The 17,522-nt window shown below is 39.2% G+C and overlaps 1 protein-coding gene across 4 annotated transcripts in view; it reads right to left on the bottom strand.

Annotated features, from left to right (window-relative positions):
- Positions 1–2,224: 2,224 nt before the first annotated feature.
- MYH11 (myosin heavy chain 11) overlaps positions 2,225–17,522 on the bottom strand; it is a 60,033-nt gene continuing 44,735 nt past the window's right edge. For 2 of the 4 annotated variants that reach the window (XM_084536745.1, XM_084536746.1), the window contains 17 exons: positions 17,218–17,389; positions 16,191–16,403; positions 15,339–15,483; positions 15,047–15,253; positions 13,776–13,880; positions 13,523–13,675; positions 12,879–13,127; positions 12,394–12,606; positions 11,508–11,720; positions 10,612–10,773; positions 9,729–9,857; positions 9,109–9,197; positions 8,758–8,881; positions 8,396–8,604; positions 7,750–7,858; positions 6,982–7,154; positions 2,225–2,914 (listed from right to left, as the gene is read on the bottom strand). In XM_084536745.1, the coding sequence (XP_084392871.1) occupies positions 2,779–2,914; positions 6,982–7,154; positions 7,750–7,858; positions 8,396–8,604; positions 8,758–8,881; positions 9,109–9,197; positions 9,729–9,857; positions 10,612–10,773; positions 11,508–11,720; positions 12,394–12,606; positions 12,879–13,127; positions 13,523–13,675; positions 13,776–13,880; positions 15,047–15,253; positions 15,339–15,483; positions 16,191–16,403; positions 17,218–17,389 (2,801 nt within the window). In that variant the 3' untranslated portion in view covers positions 2,225–2,778. Of the gene's footprint in view, positions 2,915–5,804; positions 5,837–6,981; positions 7,155–7,749; positions 7,859–8,395; positions 8,605–8,757; positions 8,882–9,108; positions 9,198–9,728; positions 9,858–10,611; positions 10,774–11,507; positions 11,721–12,393; positions 12,607–12,878; positions 13,128–13,522; positions 13,676–13,775; positions 13,881–15,046; positions 15,254–15,338; positions 15,484–16,190; positions 16,404–17,217; positions 17,390–17,522 lie in introns of all 4 variants that reach the window. The other 2 variants (XM_084536747.1, XM_084536748.1) reach the window with 2 other exon arrangements.

Here is a 17,522-nt window from a genome sequence, read left to right as displayed (position 1 = left end):
AGTTGCATTTTCTGTATGATCTTGCCAGAATTTGCCTGCTTGGTGAGCAGGTTGGCTTGCATTCAAGTTGAAAGTCAGCGCTGAAATAAGGTAGAGATAAAGTCAGGGATGTGCTAGAGACACGGATTTGAAGTTAAAGTGACTGCAGGTATTTTAAGATGGTATGTTATACAGATGCATATTTTTATGCAACTATGACTGTCGTCAGATCATTGGGGGGTATGGGTATGCTGTTGAGAATTGTCAGAATACTTTAGTGCAGAACAGTCACCTCTGTAATATTGTATCTGCTGGGAGTGAAACTAGTGTGGTATTGGGGATTAACCCTGGCAACCAGGTAAGCACCACACAGTCACATGCTTGTTTGCCCTGCTCAGCGGGGTCAGGGAAAGAACTAGAAACGTAAAAATGCAAAGAACTCATGGGTTGAAATAAAGATAGTTTAATGGCTAAAGGAAAAGCTGTGTGTGTAAGCAAAGTAAAATAAGAAATTCATTCAGTGTTTCTCCTTGGCAGGCATATGCTCAGCCACTTCTAAGAAAGCAAAGATTAATCATGCTTAACAATTACTTGGGAAGACACATTATAACTCTGAACACATGCCCCTGCTCCTCATGCCACATTGCTCCTCTTTGCCCCTAGCTTTTATTGCTGGGTGTGACGTGAAATACGGTATAGAATATCCCTTTGGTCAGCTTAGTGTTCCTCCCCAGCCTTTTGTCCACCCTCAGCCATCTTGCTGAGAGGGCAACAGGAAAAACATGAGGCCTTGACTGGCTGTAAGCACTATTCATTAAAAGCTAAAACAACAGTATTTCGTCAATACTATTCATTACAAATCCAAAGCATAGTGTATCCAGCCAAAACCACTGTTATTTGGCCACTGTTGCAGGTGGCTTCTTCTTGTAGTGTTACTAAATAAACACTCTTAGGCTTCTTATTTTGAAATAAAGTTTGTGGAATAGGGACTAGAACCCAAGTTTCTGAAGTGCTATGGCAGTACTCTAACCATTGGGCCAACACTTACTGTTACACATATGCATTTTTCAGAAGAAATCCTTTTAGAAGGTCACAATGTTCAATCGCCCAGCTCTGATCTGAGTATTGGTGCTTAAGACCGTTCTGTTTGAAGTCTGACTTCCTTGGTCTCCGTGTTTGCATATGTGTAGGCTCACCAGCATAATAGCTGGCTATTGGACACAGTTACAGAGCTGAGCTGCTTGCCTGACGATGCAATGAAAAGCTTTCAGCTGACACCTACTAACTGCCCATCACCAGTTTATCATCTTAGTCACTCTAAATAGATTCTTATTTGAACTCTTCCTTTACTCTTTTATGAGCTAAGAGAAGTCTATGGGATCTACTTCTGCTGGCTAAATGGTGCCTGGTCTGAAGTTCTTGAGTTCATAGTCTCTGTGCCTTCTGGTACAAAATTCAGTTTTGGTAGGTGATCACATTAGCAGTTAAGATGGATACTTTTCCATGATCTTCTCCCTGTAGTCATACTGTTTAAGCTTCACCTGCATTACAACCTAAGACATGGAGGAAGCTCTCTGTTCTCAGTTCAGAGCAATACTATACCTGGCTTTGCTGTACATGGTTCTCTGCTGTCCCACTATGACCACAAAGCCAGCTGCTATCTGGAAGTATTAGAGCTGCATAGAGCTGTGGTAGGTTCTGGTAGTTTCCAAAAGTGGGCTGCAGTCCTGTTGGAGTACTCCAAAAATAAAAGTAACTGTGTGCTGATCCCTTTATACAGAGTAGCTTGGCTTGGATCACTGCATTCAATGAGGGCTGCTGTGTCTAATTGTTTCCAGCCTGCTTTAGAGGTTATGACTGTCCCTCTGCATACAGACTTGGAGTGTGGATGCAGTTACCTAAATGTAGGTATTTAGGGCCTTGTTTGCTTTCTAGCTCCTGTGCCAGAACAGTGCAAGTCTCTTGAAGATCCTGTATGTCCTTAGATCCATCCTAGGGTTTCTTAGCACCATGTCTCCATGTGGTAGCCAAACCTGTCCCAAGTGCTTCATGTCATTTTTCGTTCAGCTAGATGTGTACATATTATTTTATTCCTTCAAAAGCAGTTACTTAGAAAATAACCAGAATGAAAAACTGATAATAGTTGACCTTTCCTAAAAAGTATGAGTAGTAAACATGTTCCATTGTATCCCATTCCCTTCCAGCATGTTGTGTTGCACCCAAGTGACACCTGCACACAAGAATATTGGAGTGTTTTTTTATAGACTTTTATTAGTGTGTAAGCACATCCATGGTGCATATAAAACTGTAACATTTGACTTAATTTGAACAAATGATATTTTATTTTTCAGTAAGTGATTAAAAAGGCACTTTCACCTTGTGAATGGTGCATCAGGGGTGTAGTAACCAGGAAAAAAAAAGTTATATTGAATACTTAAGACAAAATGAAAGTTTAAGGAAAGATTAACTGACCAATGCCTTTTTTTCCCCTGCAACAGTCTTACAAATCCTTTGTAAACTTTAGTTCACTGGGACTTAAATTGTCTGAGCTATTGGAACTTTCTTTCTGGACGATTCTTGGTGAAATACTCTGAATTTAAAACAAAACTTTTCAAACACACTTCATGGTAAAAGTTTTGGAGTACTTTCAACATCAATCTATACATTAGAGACAAGGCAGTTGTGCTTTTTATCATCATCAGAGGAGTGGGTGTGTGTGACCTTGACACTAAGAGTAGACTTAAACAGTGCTAAATATCATCCTCCTTCCCCTTACTGCAGTGCAATTTTTAAGCGTGTTTATTCACTGGCTTTTCCATTGAAATCTCCATCTCTTCCATCAATTTCTTCTTCACCTCCATCTGTTGCATTCTCAATTACTCTTCTGCCTCCAGATCGGCGGGGTGGGGCAAAAGATGTTGGCTCATTTCCCCTCCTGTAGTAAGTAAATAAAAAATAAAATTAGATGTTAGGTCATTTGCAGTTCTCACAAATAAGTGTAGAGTTTTGTAACAGTACCTGTGGGCCTGAGTTTTTAAATGCAAAACAGCCAAGAGCTGTGGGCACCTAATAAAGCTTTCTGTTCTGTACCATCTAAGGCTAGTTTATAGACAGGTTCAGACTCCCAGTTCCTTTGAACTGTGCTGGGATTCCTGTTCTTGTGCTTAAAGCTCCACTCTGAATTGTCTTATCTGCCACAGATCTCCTACTCTTCCTTTCATTTTACTGTTTTCCCCTGTAGGGACTGCAACTGATTGTGCTTAGAAGGGATTGGAAAGTGGGTTGCTTGTCCCTGCATCATCAGGGGAGCATTGCCAATGCTTTTAGAAGATCAAGGAGATACAGAAATCTCATACCGAATTTCTGACCTGCAGTCTGAATAAACTCAACAGGTACTGAAAGCCAGGGACTGTAGTGCTGTGGATGACAGGAGGCATTTTTGAGCCCACAGTCCCTCTCTGCAAAGGCTGTGTTGCTTAGAGCACCACAGGTGCTGTGACATGTATGGCATCCTAGGCTGGGAGTAGCTCCAACCTTTTCCACAATGGGGAGAGGAAGCCATCAGTGTGCTTTCAAACTGTCTTAACTCACATGCTGACACTCAGCAGAGTGTTTTACAGAAGAGCTTGGAGAAAATGCTTTTTTTCCTCCTATCCCCTCTTCCTTTCCCTTCCCTCCCCTTCCCATGTATTCCATAGACACAGCCCAAGCTAGGAGCACTTTGGTCCTCAAGGTTAATTTTCTGGGAGGTGTGAGCAAGTGAGCCAGAAGATGTTTGTCTCTTCTTGGCCTCCATTGCTAGTGTGTTACAAAACAGTGGAGTTTTGTAACATGGCCTCTCACTTGCTCCTCATTAAGCAAACCTTTGTCAAGGCTTGAGACCACAGACATAAGCGACAAAATATTTTCATGATCACTGAATGTTTGGCCAAAATTACTAATTTGGTGTTAAAATACATCCAACTCTGCGCTTTTGGGTACAGCAATCATGCAGAAATATTTAAAGGCTTGTCTTGTCCTTGCAAAAGACTAAGCCACTGTCATCCTTTCTGAAGCAGCTATTCAAGCCCCAAATTCACTGTTGCATACTAGGGAAGTAGGTAAGAGCATTGGCTGGACTAAGTTATTTCAGAGGTACAAACCTGTATTTCCAAGGTGGAACTCCTTGAGACGTGTAGTCTGTTGCCTTTTTTTTTGTGTGTGTGTGTTTAATCAGTTCTACCATTTAAGGTAGACTAATTGTGATGTGAACAAGCAACTAGCTGTAAATAATGCTTCATTGAAGTTCTGCTCTTAGAACTACTTCTGGTGCCAATGGCATGTATTGAACAGAAGGGTAATTAATTTCTACCCTGCCATGGCTGACAGAGTAAAACAGCAGAGTCTACTACTTTATGATGCCAAGTATTTGTCCCTACGTTTTAGTTCAGTAGTTTAGGTCAGTAAATTTGTTAGTTCTTATCACTGAAGGTCTCAGTCTTCACGAGGAAGAGCTCTTTACCCCTCTTGGACTCTTGCTATCTGAACTTAATTATGAATCATTTGTCAAATGACGTTTTTATGCTGTGGTAGTTCACTGAAGTGCTATAAAAGAACATGGGACTGGTAGAGAGTAATAGGAAGTCTACCCACTTCTTGTAGTAAGTCTTGGCTACAGAAAAGTGAACACCCTTCAAACTAGTATTGGACCTGTTTATAGATACTTTTTGTTTAAATCTGTTAATCTAAAACAGGTTCATGTCTTTGATAATGTTCTTGTGGTCATTTGCATCAATGCCTTTAGAGTAATGTGTACAGCTGAGGCAAGCCCTAAGCATTAGTGTTTTGCTTAGCATCTATTTTGTCTATCTTTGAACAAGTGCTAATGGAGTGGTGCTTGAATAACAGCCTGATTGGGAAGATCAGCCTGACTAAAAGGCACATGCAAGGACAAGACATCTTCTTTAAATATTTGTGTATTCACAGCGAAATCCAGCATATTTAAAATAAGAGATATACAAATATTACAAGGCAGTAGCTCTTCAATTTTTGCAACAGCAGGTGTTATTCCTATCTCTAGAGAATGTGATGAAGTATAACATAATGCTGTGCTACGTTACAGTGTTCATATTAATTCTGATGTCTGTGCTTTACATTTCAGTAATAGTAGACAAGCAACATACAGTAGACAAGCAAGTAATGGCTGCAAAACAGCTCTAAAAGCCTTAGTAATAGCTATTTGTAAGCGACACAGGCACAGAATGCTACATAACGAATGGCAAGATTTCCTCTTCTCTCTGTGATTGGATGCCACCAATGTGTAATAAATCACATGCAAATAAGACCTTTGCAAATCTCATGTGAATTAGATAGGGTCTTACCTTAAAATCAACATTACAGTATGCATAAGAAATACTGTGAAACACTTAACATGCTGTGATGATTCATATTCATTAGTGCTTTTAATCAATTTTACTAATTAATGGTGTATTTGATTTGCAGATTTTCTTTTTTTGGCTGTAAATAGGTGCAAAAAAGACAATTTTCATGCAGAAAATGTCAGAGTACTTTATTAGGTACTCTGTTGGTAGAGTTTATAAGAGGTGAGAATGCAACATTGGTAAGTCTACAACAGTACATAACCTACTTGTAAGAAAGATGTATCACTGATGAACAGCTGACGGTAGCTAGCTTATTGTAATATTTGTCTCTTTTGAAAAAAAATTATTAATGCCAAGATATCCAAGCCTTCACAGTTTGCAGAAACCTCACATAATTTTTACTTGGGCCAAAGAAAATGGAAATTTGTGCAACACAAGCTAGCTGCAAAGTTGAAGGCATGGTACCTGCTTAGTCATGCGAAGGTTCCTGTGTCCCTCTGAAACAGAGATAAAGAGTCCCGGGCAGTTATACTAAGCACATGGTCATGATCAGAGGTAGGTAGATTACTTTTAAATAATTAAACAAAGTACATTACAGCCAATGACATTACATTTGGATCAGACAAAGATCAACTGTGCTATTCTATGTAAAAACGCTTTTCTGTGTAAAAGGGACTGGATGCAGCTGCTCCTTTGTTAAGCAGCCAGGAGCATGCACCACCCAAGATGGTGCTAATGGAAAAGGCCACCACATCCCTAATCCTTCACTTTGAAGGAAGTATTCATATCTGGAGGTTCACGCATGTTACTGGCAAACCTGAACAACAGCTTCAAGAACACAACTAGGCAGGTGCGTTAGTTTCATCTGAAATACCTTTGGTTTTCGGTAGAAAACAAAATTTCACAGCATGATGATGCAGATTCAGCACCTTCCTATAATTTAAGTCATCCTGTATTTCAGTGACTTGGAGCTTTCAGACCCAACAAGTGCAGGAAAACTCAGGTATGTAGCGGGCTGATCACAGCTTTATCTTATTCCCAGTTAGTTTTAACTAACTTAGTTTAGCTTAATAAGAAAATACGGAGGGACATTTTGATCTTTCCTTGGTCTAATGACACTGAATAAGGAAGGGTGAAGTCCAAAGAGACTTTTGGATAAGAGTCACATAATGTGCTTTGCCTTTTGCTGCCCGTGGAGTTGTGCAAGACTGATTACAGTCATTGTGCGTGAGTTGTGCAGGTATGAGAGTGTGAAAAGCACGAGCATTTCTAACTGTATTTGTAACTGTAAGAATAAATATATACAGCAATAAGGGTATTTTCTAAAGCAACCAAGTCTAATTCTGTTCCTATTTAAGCCAATAGGAGTTTCAGTTAGAAAAAGAGGTAAGTCTGTGCCATGTTATCACAGTTGTTCATCTCACAGCTGAAATCCTGAGACTGCTTCAGTTTATGAAATGCATTTCACCTTCTGATTTTGGCCTTTTGTTGCATCTGCCAAGCTAATACAAGGAGTAATTTTGCAGTATAATCAGTGTCTGTTTGTTACTCAAGTAGATCTTTTTTCTACATTTCTAATTTAGTTCTAAATTTCAAGGTTGTCACTGAGTGGGAACAGCTATTCCAAACAAAGGCACTCTACCTTAGCTTGCTCTTCAGTGCTGCAACCTCCCGGCCCAGGGCTTCGTTACTCTCAGTAGCTTCATCCAGCTCTCTCTGCAGCTTCCTGCGGTTTGCGTTGATACGCTGAGACTCTTCCTCAGCCTCCTCCAGCTGCCTTTTCAGTTGCTTGAGTCGTAGGTTGCCCTTCTCGGCCTACGTGAAAAATTTAGAATAATTCTTTAAGTCAAAACAGGTCTGATAGCTTTAGATTCCTCATTTTAATTTCATATTTTACAGAAATAATGACCTGAATTCAGTTTTACAGAAACATGACCTGACCTGAATCAAAGGTGAAAGCTTAAAATCTAAAAATGTAAAAATAATGTTACTTTATGGGAGTTCATTTTGCTAATGGACACTGTATTTGGAAACTACTTGTTCCTTTTACTGCACAGTCCTACCTCTGCATTTCTGATTTTCAAGTTGGTGTGTTTTATGTGAAGTTAAACTTTTCAGTGTGGGACAAAATTTGATCATGGTCTCCATTTGTGTACCAAAAGGGATGTTGTGCAGAGTCCTATGTATCACTGTGTGAAGTCAGACTGTTGCAGCTGGTTGATGGGCAAGGACTTTAACACTTGTCTCAGCATGAAAGAAGAATCAGATTGTCAAGTCCTTTAGCAGAGTGCTGTATAGCTCTCCCAGCACAGAATATTCTTCAAGGTGGAACGTGGAATATTCTTTTCTTGGGGTAAAACCTGAAAATCCCTGTGCCCCAGGCTAAGACCCTTATGCCATATTCTGATACCTGATCTTTGTACTGCTCTGCTTGCTTTCTCTCGTCCTCCACCTGCAGCAATGCATCCTTGAGCTTCTTGTCCTTCTGGCGCAATGTCTTGGCTGCAGCCTGCTTCTCTCTGCAAATGACAATGCAACATTTGATGATGTAGAAGTTCTGTAGTTCTCACCTGCCTCGGGAATGTGGCACCAAGGAACAGTGTGTTAAAGGCCTTACTGAATTTCATAGATGAATTCTAAGCAAAACTTAAAGGTTGTGTTCTTCTGTTCAAATCAAGTATGCATCTTTGCTATATGCTAAGGTGCTCCAGGGATATGGAGATGTGCTCAAGCATGAGTTGATTTCCTCAAGAAACAGTCCTACAAATGGCACAGTATATAACAGAGAATCTGGCAGGGGCATACGGCAAGGCAGGGGAACAGATCCTTGCCTTTGATACCAGTAGAACTTTTCAGCAATAAAATGGTTCTACTCAGAATCTGGAATAACTCCAATTAATGGCTGTGTCTCTAAGAAATGTTAAGTGGATGAGAGACTTCACCAAATATTAATGGCACTGAGAGCCCAATGATATAAATCCTATATGCTTTTGTTTAATTTGACTGATTAACTGGAACAATAAATGGATAGCTGTACCATCTGGAATTCCATGTACCTGGCTTCCTGTTCCAACTGCTCTTCAAGAGATGCAATTTTGGCCTCCAGAGCAGCAATTGTGCTCTTGAATTTGGACTTCACAGCTCCCTCCATCTCTTGCAGTTTACTCTTTAGCTCTTTGTTCTGCCTCTCCAGTTGCTGCCTGGCATTTTCATTCTTCTGTGCAGTTGAACGCTCTGTTGCCAGCTCGTTGTTCAGCTGCTCAGCCTGAAAGGGTGAAAATGGATGCTGTCAAAAATGTGTACTTTCAGGGAAATGACAGGTGGTGATTCATGGTGGCAGTTCTCCAAATATTTATTCAGAACCACAAATAGCTTTCACAAATGCAAACAGGGACACACATGCTGAAATGAACTCTACCTGCTGTACTGCTTTCCTCATGCGATCACCCATTGCCTCTATGTTGCTGTGCTCCTCTTCTAGCTCTTCCTCCAGTTGGGCAATTCTTGCCTCTAGGCGCCGTTTCTCATCCTGAAGGCTTGTCCTGTAAGTTTAAGAAGTATGTTGTTATGGCTCTGATGAGTTGAATGTGTTTGAAACTATTAGGAACTGCCTATAATTCACAAAGAAAAGAAAAGCAGATCATGAAACTGGTCAGACATGCATGTTGTGTTGTCAAGCCTGGTTGGCTGTTGGGACAGGCCTACCTGGCAGCCGGGCAATGTTCAGCAGCATGTTTATAGCTTTGTGAGTCATCCAGACTATTCCTACCTTCCAGAAGAAGCACTTGCAAGTTCCTCTGCCATCTCTTCTTTCTCCAGATCTGCTTGTTTGCGAGCTCTTTCTGCAGCAGCCAGGTCCTAGGAGTAAAGGAAAAGGAAGCATAATAAAGAAATGAGCAAGTGTTCAGTTAGACAACCATGAATTTTCTGAAACTAGTGTATGCTGGGTTGTCCAGTTAATGGAATAAATTATTATATCATAAATCCTAGGGAAGTATGACAAAATACACTTTCCCCAGACTGTCAGCCTGCTTTCTATTAATTTTAGACAAAAAGATTTCCATTTAATATATACAGGAATAATTAATTCATTCAGGAACTTATAGATACTGAGAACAATTTGTGTTGAATCATACAGATAATTTTCCTTTAGATCTGATGAACTGTGCTTTTTTCCAAGGTGTTTTTTTCAGTTTAGTCTGGTTATGTTCAGATGTATATTTGACAACTGTTGGAGTGCATGGAACACACGTAACTTGTAGCAAGTTCTGCTTATAGCTTTCCATCTGTAACTATTGTAGCACTTACATTGTTTCACTACAGTTCTGTTTTGCTACTGAACATCCTGTGTACTCTGCTTTATATTGCTTTAGAAGTTTTTTACTTTACCTCTTGAAGCTGGATGAGTTCTGCTTCCAGGCTCTTTGCTTTCTTCTCATTCTCTCTGGCTGTAGCAAATATTTCTTCTCTGGCAGCCCGTGCATCATCCAGCTCTCGTTGGTAGTCTTTCATCTGAGCCTTTTTGAAAAGAAAAACAGATTTATTTTTGTCTGGCTTTATTACAATTTCAGTAGAAAGAAATTTACACAGACTAGAAGACACACATTTACGTAGTCATAATGCCTGATTAAATGATGTTTTTTGGAGAGATCAGCTAGCACGTGTTGGAAGGGTCTGAAATGCTATTCCAAGAAGAGTGATGCTTCCTCTTGCACACTGTGACTTTTGTAATGCCTGTTGTCCTCATTTCCCTGGAATGTTTGAGTATGTGTGTGATTTTAATCTTTGCAAATACGTCTGCTTTCATTGTTTAGTTGTCAGCATATGACAGAACAGTAGATATGGAGATGCACAGTATAAATATGAAGATATTCAGAAATTGCATGATTTCTGAAGAATCTTTTGTACTGACTCTTAGAACCAGGATTGAATTCTTATAGTAGGCTTTATCCCGTGGCCCTTTCTCTACATTGGAATATGTTTTTCTTCAAATCAGTAAGTTAATAGCAGATGGGTGTTGGTTAGAGAATGTTGGAAGCTCTCTGTAATGATGACATTTAAGGTTTTCATGGTTTGCCTTGTAAAGTTTTCTTTTTCATTCATATTGAACATTACAGTACAGATACTTGGTTCTGGTAGGTTAGTTAAAAGTCCCTGTCTAACCTATCACCTGTAACAAGTATCATGTTCACAGATGTCACCAAACTTTCATGTTGTGTCAGTACAAAAGACAGCAGCAGAAAAGACAACTGTATTTGTGCGTTGTACATACTTGTAATTTGCGAAGTTGCTTGATGGCTTCTTCCCGAGCTTTGTTAGCAGAATCAGCTTGGCTTTCTAGATCTTTGACATCAATCTCCAACTTCTTTTTGGCTGCAGCTGCCAGGGCACGTTGCTTTCGCTCGTCTTCCAGTTCCGTTTCATATTCATGGAGCTGATCATTAAAGAAGACAAGATTAGAAAAGTCCTCAAGAGCTTTTAAACACTCTGTATAATTCTGGGTAATCTATACAGTCCTCTATATCACTGTTAATTGTGGTATCACTAGCCATTAAAATATTTACATTTTGTTCAAAAATTGAAGGCTGTTCAAAGGAGTCAGCAATATAGGTTCTGTACTTGTGAAAATCTGACAGCTACAGTATTTGTCCTTGCTGTCACACTACTATACATACTAGTATATATCTATATTCTACATATCTACATAATAGGTTCTGTCCTGTCTGTGTTCATTTCCAGTGCTTTTGTATCCACTCAGCATACCTTGAGAAGGCAAATAAATGTACAGAAGAATAGATACATTGAGAAGGCAAATGGATATATTAGTTGGTGTCTTTTTTCACTTGCACTGAGAACACAGGGAAAATTCTCCTTACTGTGCTAGAAATAATTCATGTTTTATACTATATTGATTGTAGGGTTGAATTGCTACATCTGTTTTCTGTTGGACATTGTGCATCTGCTACTGAAACAGGAAAAATGTAATACTGCTATGCAATTTTGTGCTTTTTTTAGTGCAATAGCCAACATGTAGTTTTTATTTGCCAAGCACAAGGAAATATAATGTTTCCTTATTATTACAGTAAAGTGCTTTAGTATAGGCACAAGGCTGGGGACTTTCATCTGTTTTGTTGAGATATTTACAAATGCAATAACAAAGAATGATACCTGTTTAAGGAGTTGTCTTCTCTTCTCCTCATTCTGTTCATCTCTGGCCTGTAGATCTCTTTCAAACTGGCTTTTCATGGCTTGCATGTTAACTTCCAACCTGAGTTTGGCATCTTCAGCAGCCTGTAGCTCATCCTCTAGCTCTTCTAATTGTGTCTTCATCTCTTCTACTTGCTGTTCAAGGGTCCGTTTAGACTTCTCCAATTCGTGGACCTTTTTAAGCAATGAGAAATTCATAGATTTGTTATAAGAAATAAAAATAATTTCACTTAAACACAGCTTATTTGCATTATAGGCCATTTGAAAACATCAGCTATGGACAATGAATGAGGTAAATTGCAGTGTAAGTAGTAAACCAGCGTTTTCTGTACACTTGAAAATCTGTCTTAAAATAAACTGGGAGACCTTGAATCTCAAACTTTCATTTTTAATCAGTCAAGTATCATCACTGAGTTTAGTCAGTATTAAAAGTGATACTGTCATCTCACTGTAATAAAATAAACGATTGGCAATGTATCAGTGGAAATTTGCTGCAGCTGTACAAGTACATGTTAGGCTGGTGGCAAACTCAAATGTGATTATGAGATTGCAGAGTTTACAACTTTAAAGTTGCTTAATAAATAAATGATTTAGAATCCCTTTTTCCAATCTTAGAAGAATCTTCAAACTTGAAGCCATATTAAGAATAAAAGTCACTTACAGTTACTTTGCCAAGTCTCTTGAAGGTTTGGGTACAAATAGAATAAAATTTGAATTTTGCACAAAATATCTGATCTTGTTGAAAGGTTTTGTGTGCTACAGAGAACTCCCCACACTGAAAACAACTATCTGTTTGTTAGCTGCTATTTTAAGTTACCGTGGATATTGTTCTGAGCCCAAAACTTACATTCTTGCCGACATCATCTTTGGAGCTAACAAGATCTTCCATTTCAGCTTTCAACATTTTGTTTGTTCTCTCCAGTTCTTCTTTGGCTTCCAAAGCCTCTTCAAGCGCCCGCGCCAATGACAGAGCCTTTGTTTCCTTTTCTCTTGCTTCAGCTTCTGCCCTGTCCCTTTCGTCTGCATATTTTGAAGAGATGTTTTTCTCTTCAGCCAGCATCTATAAAAAGGAATTCATTAGTAGAATGTATTTTCTATTGAAACGGTCTTATCAGTTGTTAATGACAGAGAGAAACCCGCATTTTGATCAATGTATATAAATGCTAATTAACCACTATATGGTATGTTTAGTTCAATCCTACTTTATTTTTTGACCCTGATCTTTTAGATGAGGGTCAAAAGATTTTTGATCTTTCTTTGTGCCAGTGGATTCCTTCTGAGTCCCAGAAAAGTTAGGTGATAACATAGCAAGGGAGAATTTTAAATTCACACCTGATCAAACTTCTTCTGCTTCTTCTCAAGGTTGGAGACCAGCTGACGTTGGTTATCTAAGTCCACCACCAGGTCATCCAGCTCCTGCTGGAGTCTGTTCTTGGTTTTTTCCAGTTTGTCATAAGAAGCAGCCTTTTCTTCAAACTGTTGCGTGAGACTTTCGATTTCTCGCTGAAGTTTCTTTTTACCTTCTTCCATAGTTTCTACTGTGGCAGAAAATTCCTGTAGCTTCTTCTTAGAGTCGGAGAGCTGAAATTTGAATTTAGAGAACAAATCTTTATAGCAAGCGACAAAAAAGCTTGGCAGAGAAGGTGACTAAGAGACAACCAAGATCAAGAAATCTATCATTTGACCCATGTGAGGCTACTTACAGTTACCCATTACTCATCCTTTATAAAATGAGGCAGACTACAGGCCTAGTATGCACATTCAGGCCTACTGTGCAAGACTCTCTTGGGACCTGTGTTGCATATATACCTAGAGGAAGAGTGCTGGCTCCATTGTAGAGCCTCACTGATGCCATCTGGGCTATCAGCACTACTCACTGAAGGTCCATATGCTTTATCAGGATAGTTCTACAAACCTGAAACCTGTGGAATTACAAAACTCAGTGATGGAGCTAGTGATTTATATAGCACTGATACCTGTATCGTAAGCGTTGAAATATGTCTCTCCAGATTTTGTTTTGCTTCTACTTCTTCATCCAATTGCTCCTGCAAGCTGTTCTTTTCATCTTCCAACTGACGAAGCTTGGTAGACACATTTAGCTTCTGCCGTGTTTCTTCCTGAAGCAGCTCCTGTAGTTACCACATCAACCAACAAGTTGGTCATTAGTTTAGGTCATTTATAGTGTATTTATAATTACTGTAGGTGAGCTTTTACTGGATATAGTTTTACCTGTGTGTCTTGTAGCTGAGATCCTAAGGTTGCAACATCTTTGGTCAATTTGATTGTCTTGCTTTCTGCTTCGTTGAGCAAACCAGTAACATTTTCAACCTCAATCTATGGGAGACCAAAGTGACAACGCTCAGTTTTTTTGCACAACTTCAATCTAGAGCAAACTAAAGTTAAAGGAATACGTTGAAGTCTTAATGTTTGATTGGATTCTGAATCTGCTTCTATGCTTCTTGGGTCACCTCAAGCACTAAAGGTGTTTCTAGCTCAACTGGAATTCATAGGAGAGCCATAAACTTTGCCACAATTTTTCTGGACAGTATATGGGATTTAAGTCCCATAGAACTAAATCCTACATACAAAATCTGCAGTGTCTGAACGTCATCTTTGTGACCTGTACATTAAGACCCCAAGTTGTAATGCTGGTTTTGTCTAGAGTATACCTTAGTATCATATTACTATCAAATATCATAGCCTGTTCCTAATCATAAGACAATACTAATATATTGTATATACCACAACAACAGGCAGTATTTTCAGGAATTCAGTTGTGAGAAATATCGTTGTTTACATGAACGACACAGATGCTGAAAATACAGCTCCCGTTTTTCATTCACTTTCCAGTGACTTGCAAAGATGAATGGGGATTTTCCTGTATTTTCCTTTCTCTTAAGTTTGAGAGAAGCTGATGCATTTTGATTATATTTTCTTCATTATCCATTAACTTAAAATAAAAAAGAAAAGCTTACTGCTACTCTGAAAAAAGTTGTAAGAACATGCTTGGTCAGTATTGCTAGGCACTGCAAATCTACCAAAGAGTCATCTTAAATTATCTTTAGTTAATTTGTTATTAGGAACTAAATTGTAAATAAGTAAGCATTCTCCTTTCCCTGTCATTTCTCTGAGTACATCTTATAAGATTAATAGTTGTTTGATCCATTTCCAGAAGCCACATTCCTATTGGTGTTCCCCACCACCCTACAACAAATGAACAGAAAGAATCTTTTAAAAACGTGCAGTGCTGTCTCTGGAACAGTGGTGGCATTACAGACGTGTACAGGGAGACCGTGAGACTAAGAGCTGTCACTTCCATGAAACAGCGTTCTAACTGTTTAACAGCATGATAGCTGAGGTAGGAGCCCTACAGATGACAAGGAGCATTCCAGCTGAAGTCAAGAGAGCCAGGATTCCTCCAGGTGTACTCTAAATGAACTTGGCTTAACTGGTCTACTCAAGTCCAAGGTGTCACAGTGAAAGGTCAGACTCCCCCTTACCTGTAGTTTATGAACTCTTTCATTGAGTTCTGTCCGAACACGCTCTCCATCTGTGTACTTGGACTGTAACTCTTGCAGTTGTACTTCCAGCTTCTTCTTTTTGTGCTCCACATCTTGTTTGGCCTGATTCAGGCTCCTGACTTCATTAGCCAGCTCAGAATTTTCTTTCTCCAGTGTCTGTTTGGTCTTATCCAAGTTTGCTTTAGCCTAAAAGCGTGAAGCGAAGAAAGAATTTTTATAAAATGAAGTCGTATTTAGTGGATAGTTTTCAATAAGATGAACTTCTGCTTACCCTTTTAAATTGTTCCAGCTGCTCTGTTAGCTCTTCTACAGCTTGAGTGTGTTTTTGCCTCATCTCCTGGACTTGGGCTTCATGAGTTCGAGTCTCCTCCTCCAGAGCTCTCTTCAGCACTGTGACTTCCTGTTCACGCTTTGCTCTGCAAGGTAACACATGTAAATGAAGCAACAGTAGATAAGAGTGTTTCAGTCGCTGGGAAAATGACTGAACGTCCTGCACAGGTGTAGAAGGTGCTGCAGCTACCAAAACTCACATTCAATTCTAGTGTATGGTTTTTGGATCTTTAGGAGTTGGAAGGCTCCAACACAATGAAAGCCATAGGAGTTGCAGTACTAAGTTATGGCAAGGCAGAATGAAAGCAAACTGAAAGTCAGTCTAGTTATAGTTCATGTTGAGAGATAATGCAAAAATGAATTTACAGAAATGCCATGAGGTGACTATCACAGGATATAACAGACAGGATCAGAGGAAGTTGCATTGAGATCAGTTAAAAGAATTATGGTCCAAAGAACTGTGGTCCCTGAAGCATGAAACATCAGGGGAAAAATAAAAGGTTTAGATTTTTATGTAATTAAGTACAAGACTGAATTATTTAGGTGCCTAAGACAGAAAATGAGATACCTAGCTCCAGAAAAAAATAATTTAGATAATCTGAATTAGATTGTCTAGATCTTGGAGACCATCACTGTGAGAGACTAATCTTTCCACTGACTGCTCTCTTCCAAATGTGCCATTTACAATTATGTCATCTGGGTTAACCCACCACAGGGCCATATGAAACACCAGACAGTGTTGTACTGAGCTTGGTGACAGCTTTTATTTGGTCCACGTGCGAAGTCTCCCTACCTGAGTTCTTGCTGGGTGGCTGTAGTATCCAAAGTATCTTCAAGCTCTGTTTTAAGAGCCTCCAGCTCTTCACCTAGGTCTCTCTTCTGTTTTTCTGCTTTGTTTCTTGCAGCTTTCTCAGACTCCAAGTCTTCCTGGAGATCAGAGATGAGAGATTCCAATTCACGGATCTTCTTGAGGGCATTGTTCTTCTGACTAGTTTCATCCTCAAGCCTGAAAAGAACACATTTCATTTTCTGTATTAAAAATATGATTTCACTTTCAGGAAATTGGTATACAGAGATTAAAAGTTTATCACCAGGGTGTAATTTTAACAAACTGGAAATATTTAGTTTTACCATTATCACTTCAGAAGGAAGCATGGTTTGTCTATATGAAGTTATATCTACTTGTATTTAAGATAACATGTGATACCATATATTTATACTTTTATTTGGTGTTCTGGTGTTCTAGAGTTCTAGAGTGGTATTTAACAATGTAATTGTGAGCAGTAAGTCATGCCAGTAAGTTTTGAAAGCCCTGCTTTATATTTATATGAACCTACCTGAAAACTGTGCAAGAAAGTACCAGAGAAAGAGAGGGAACTGATGTAAAGGGGATCTGACAGCTCTGTTTTATCAGGACATGATAACTGGAGATGCTGAATCAACTGATTCAGTTTTGGTTGAGTGTTCTCCCTCTTAAATTTATACAGAAAATCCACAGACTAGAATGGATTGAAGTTAGACTTACATTTTTGCCTTTTGCCTATAAACTATGTTGTTACTTTTCATTCTTTACTTGGCAGCACTGCCAAGGTCTTTGGGAAGAGGAGTTTTCATTGCTATCTGGACATAATGTTAGGTTGTTTATGAGCATACTGTCATTTATTTTTTTTTAGTTGCAAAGGAATTTGGAAGTTGGGAAAGCATGCTGACAGAATGTTCTGAGATGAGATTCAGAGCTGCAGCATCTGGGTGTCTAGGGAGGGAAGGGACATGTTACAGCCTGGCATTTTCAACCTGTGTGCAGATTCAAGAGTGAATACCTGGCTAGAGCAGCCTGCAGCTCTTCCTCTTTCTTGGCTAGTTGTGCCTTCAGCTCAGCAATTTGTGCCTGAAGCTCTGCAATTTGCTCATGTAGATCACTTGACTCCCCTTCCAACTTCCTCTTTGTTTTCTCCAGTTCTTGTCTGCTCTTCTCCTCTTTCTTCAGCCGCACTGAAAAAGTAAGGATTTTGTTCATGGGACTGGTTAGTACAAGGAATTCTTAACCTAATCTTAAATTCAGACAAAACTATTTTGGCCATCAGTGAGGCCATACAAATGGCTTCAGCATACGAAAGTTGGAAAA

Source organism: Aythya ferina (assembly GCF_964211825.1).
Source record: "Aythya ferina genome assembly, chromosome: 15".
Classification (NCBI taxonomy): domain Eukaryota; kingdom Metazoa; phylum Chordata; class Aves; order Anseriformes; family Anatidae; genus Aythya; species Aythya ferina.
The sequence above is the reverse complement of the archived record's forward strand: the minus strand, read 5'-3'. Positions and strand labels throughout refer to the sequence as shown.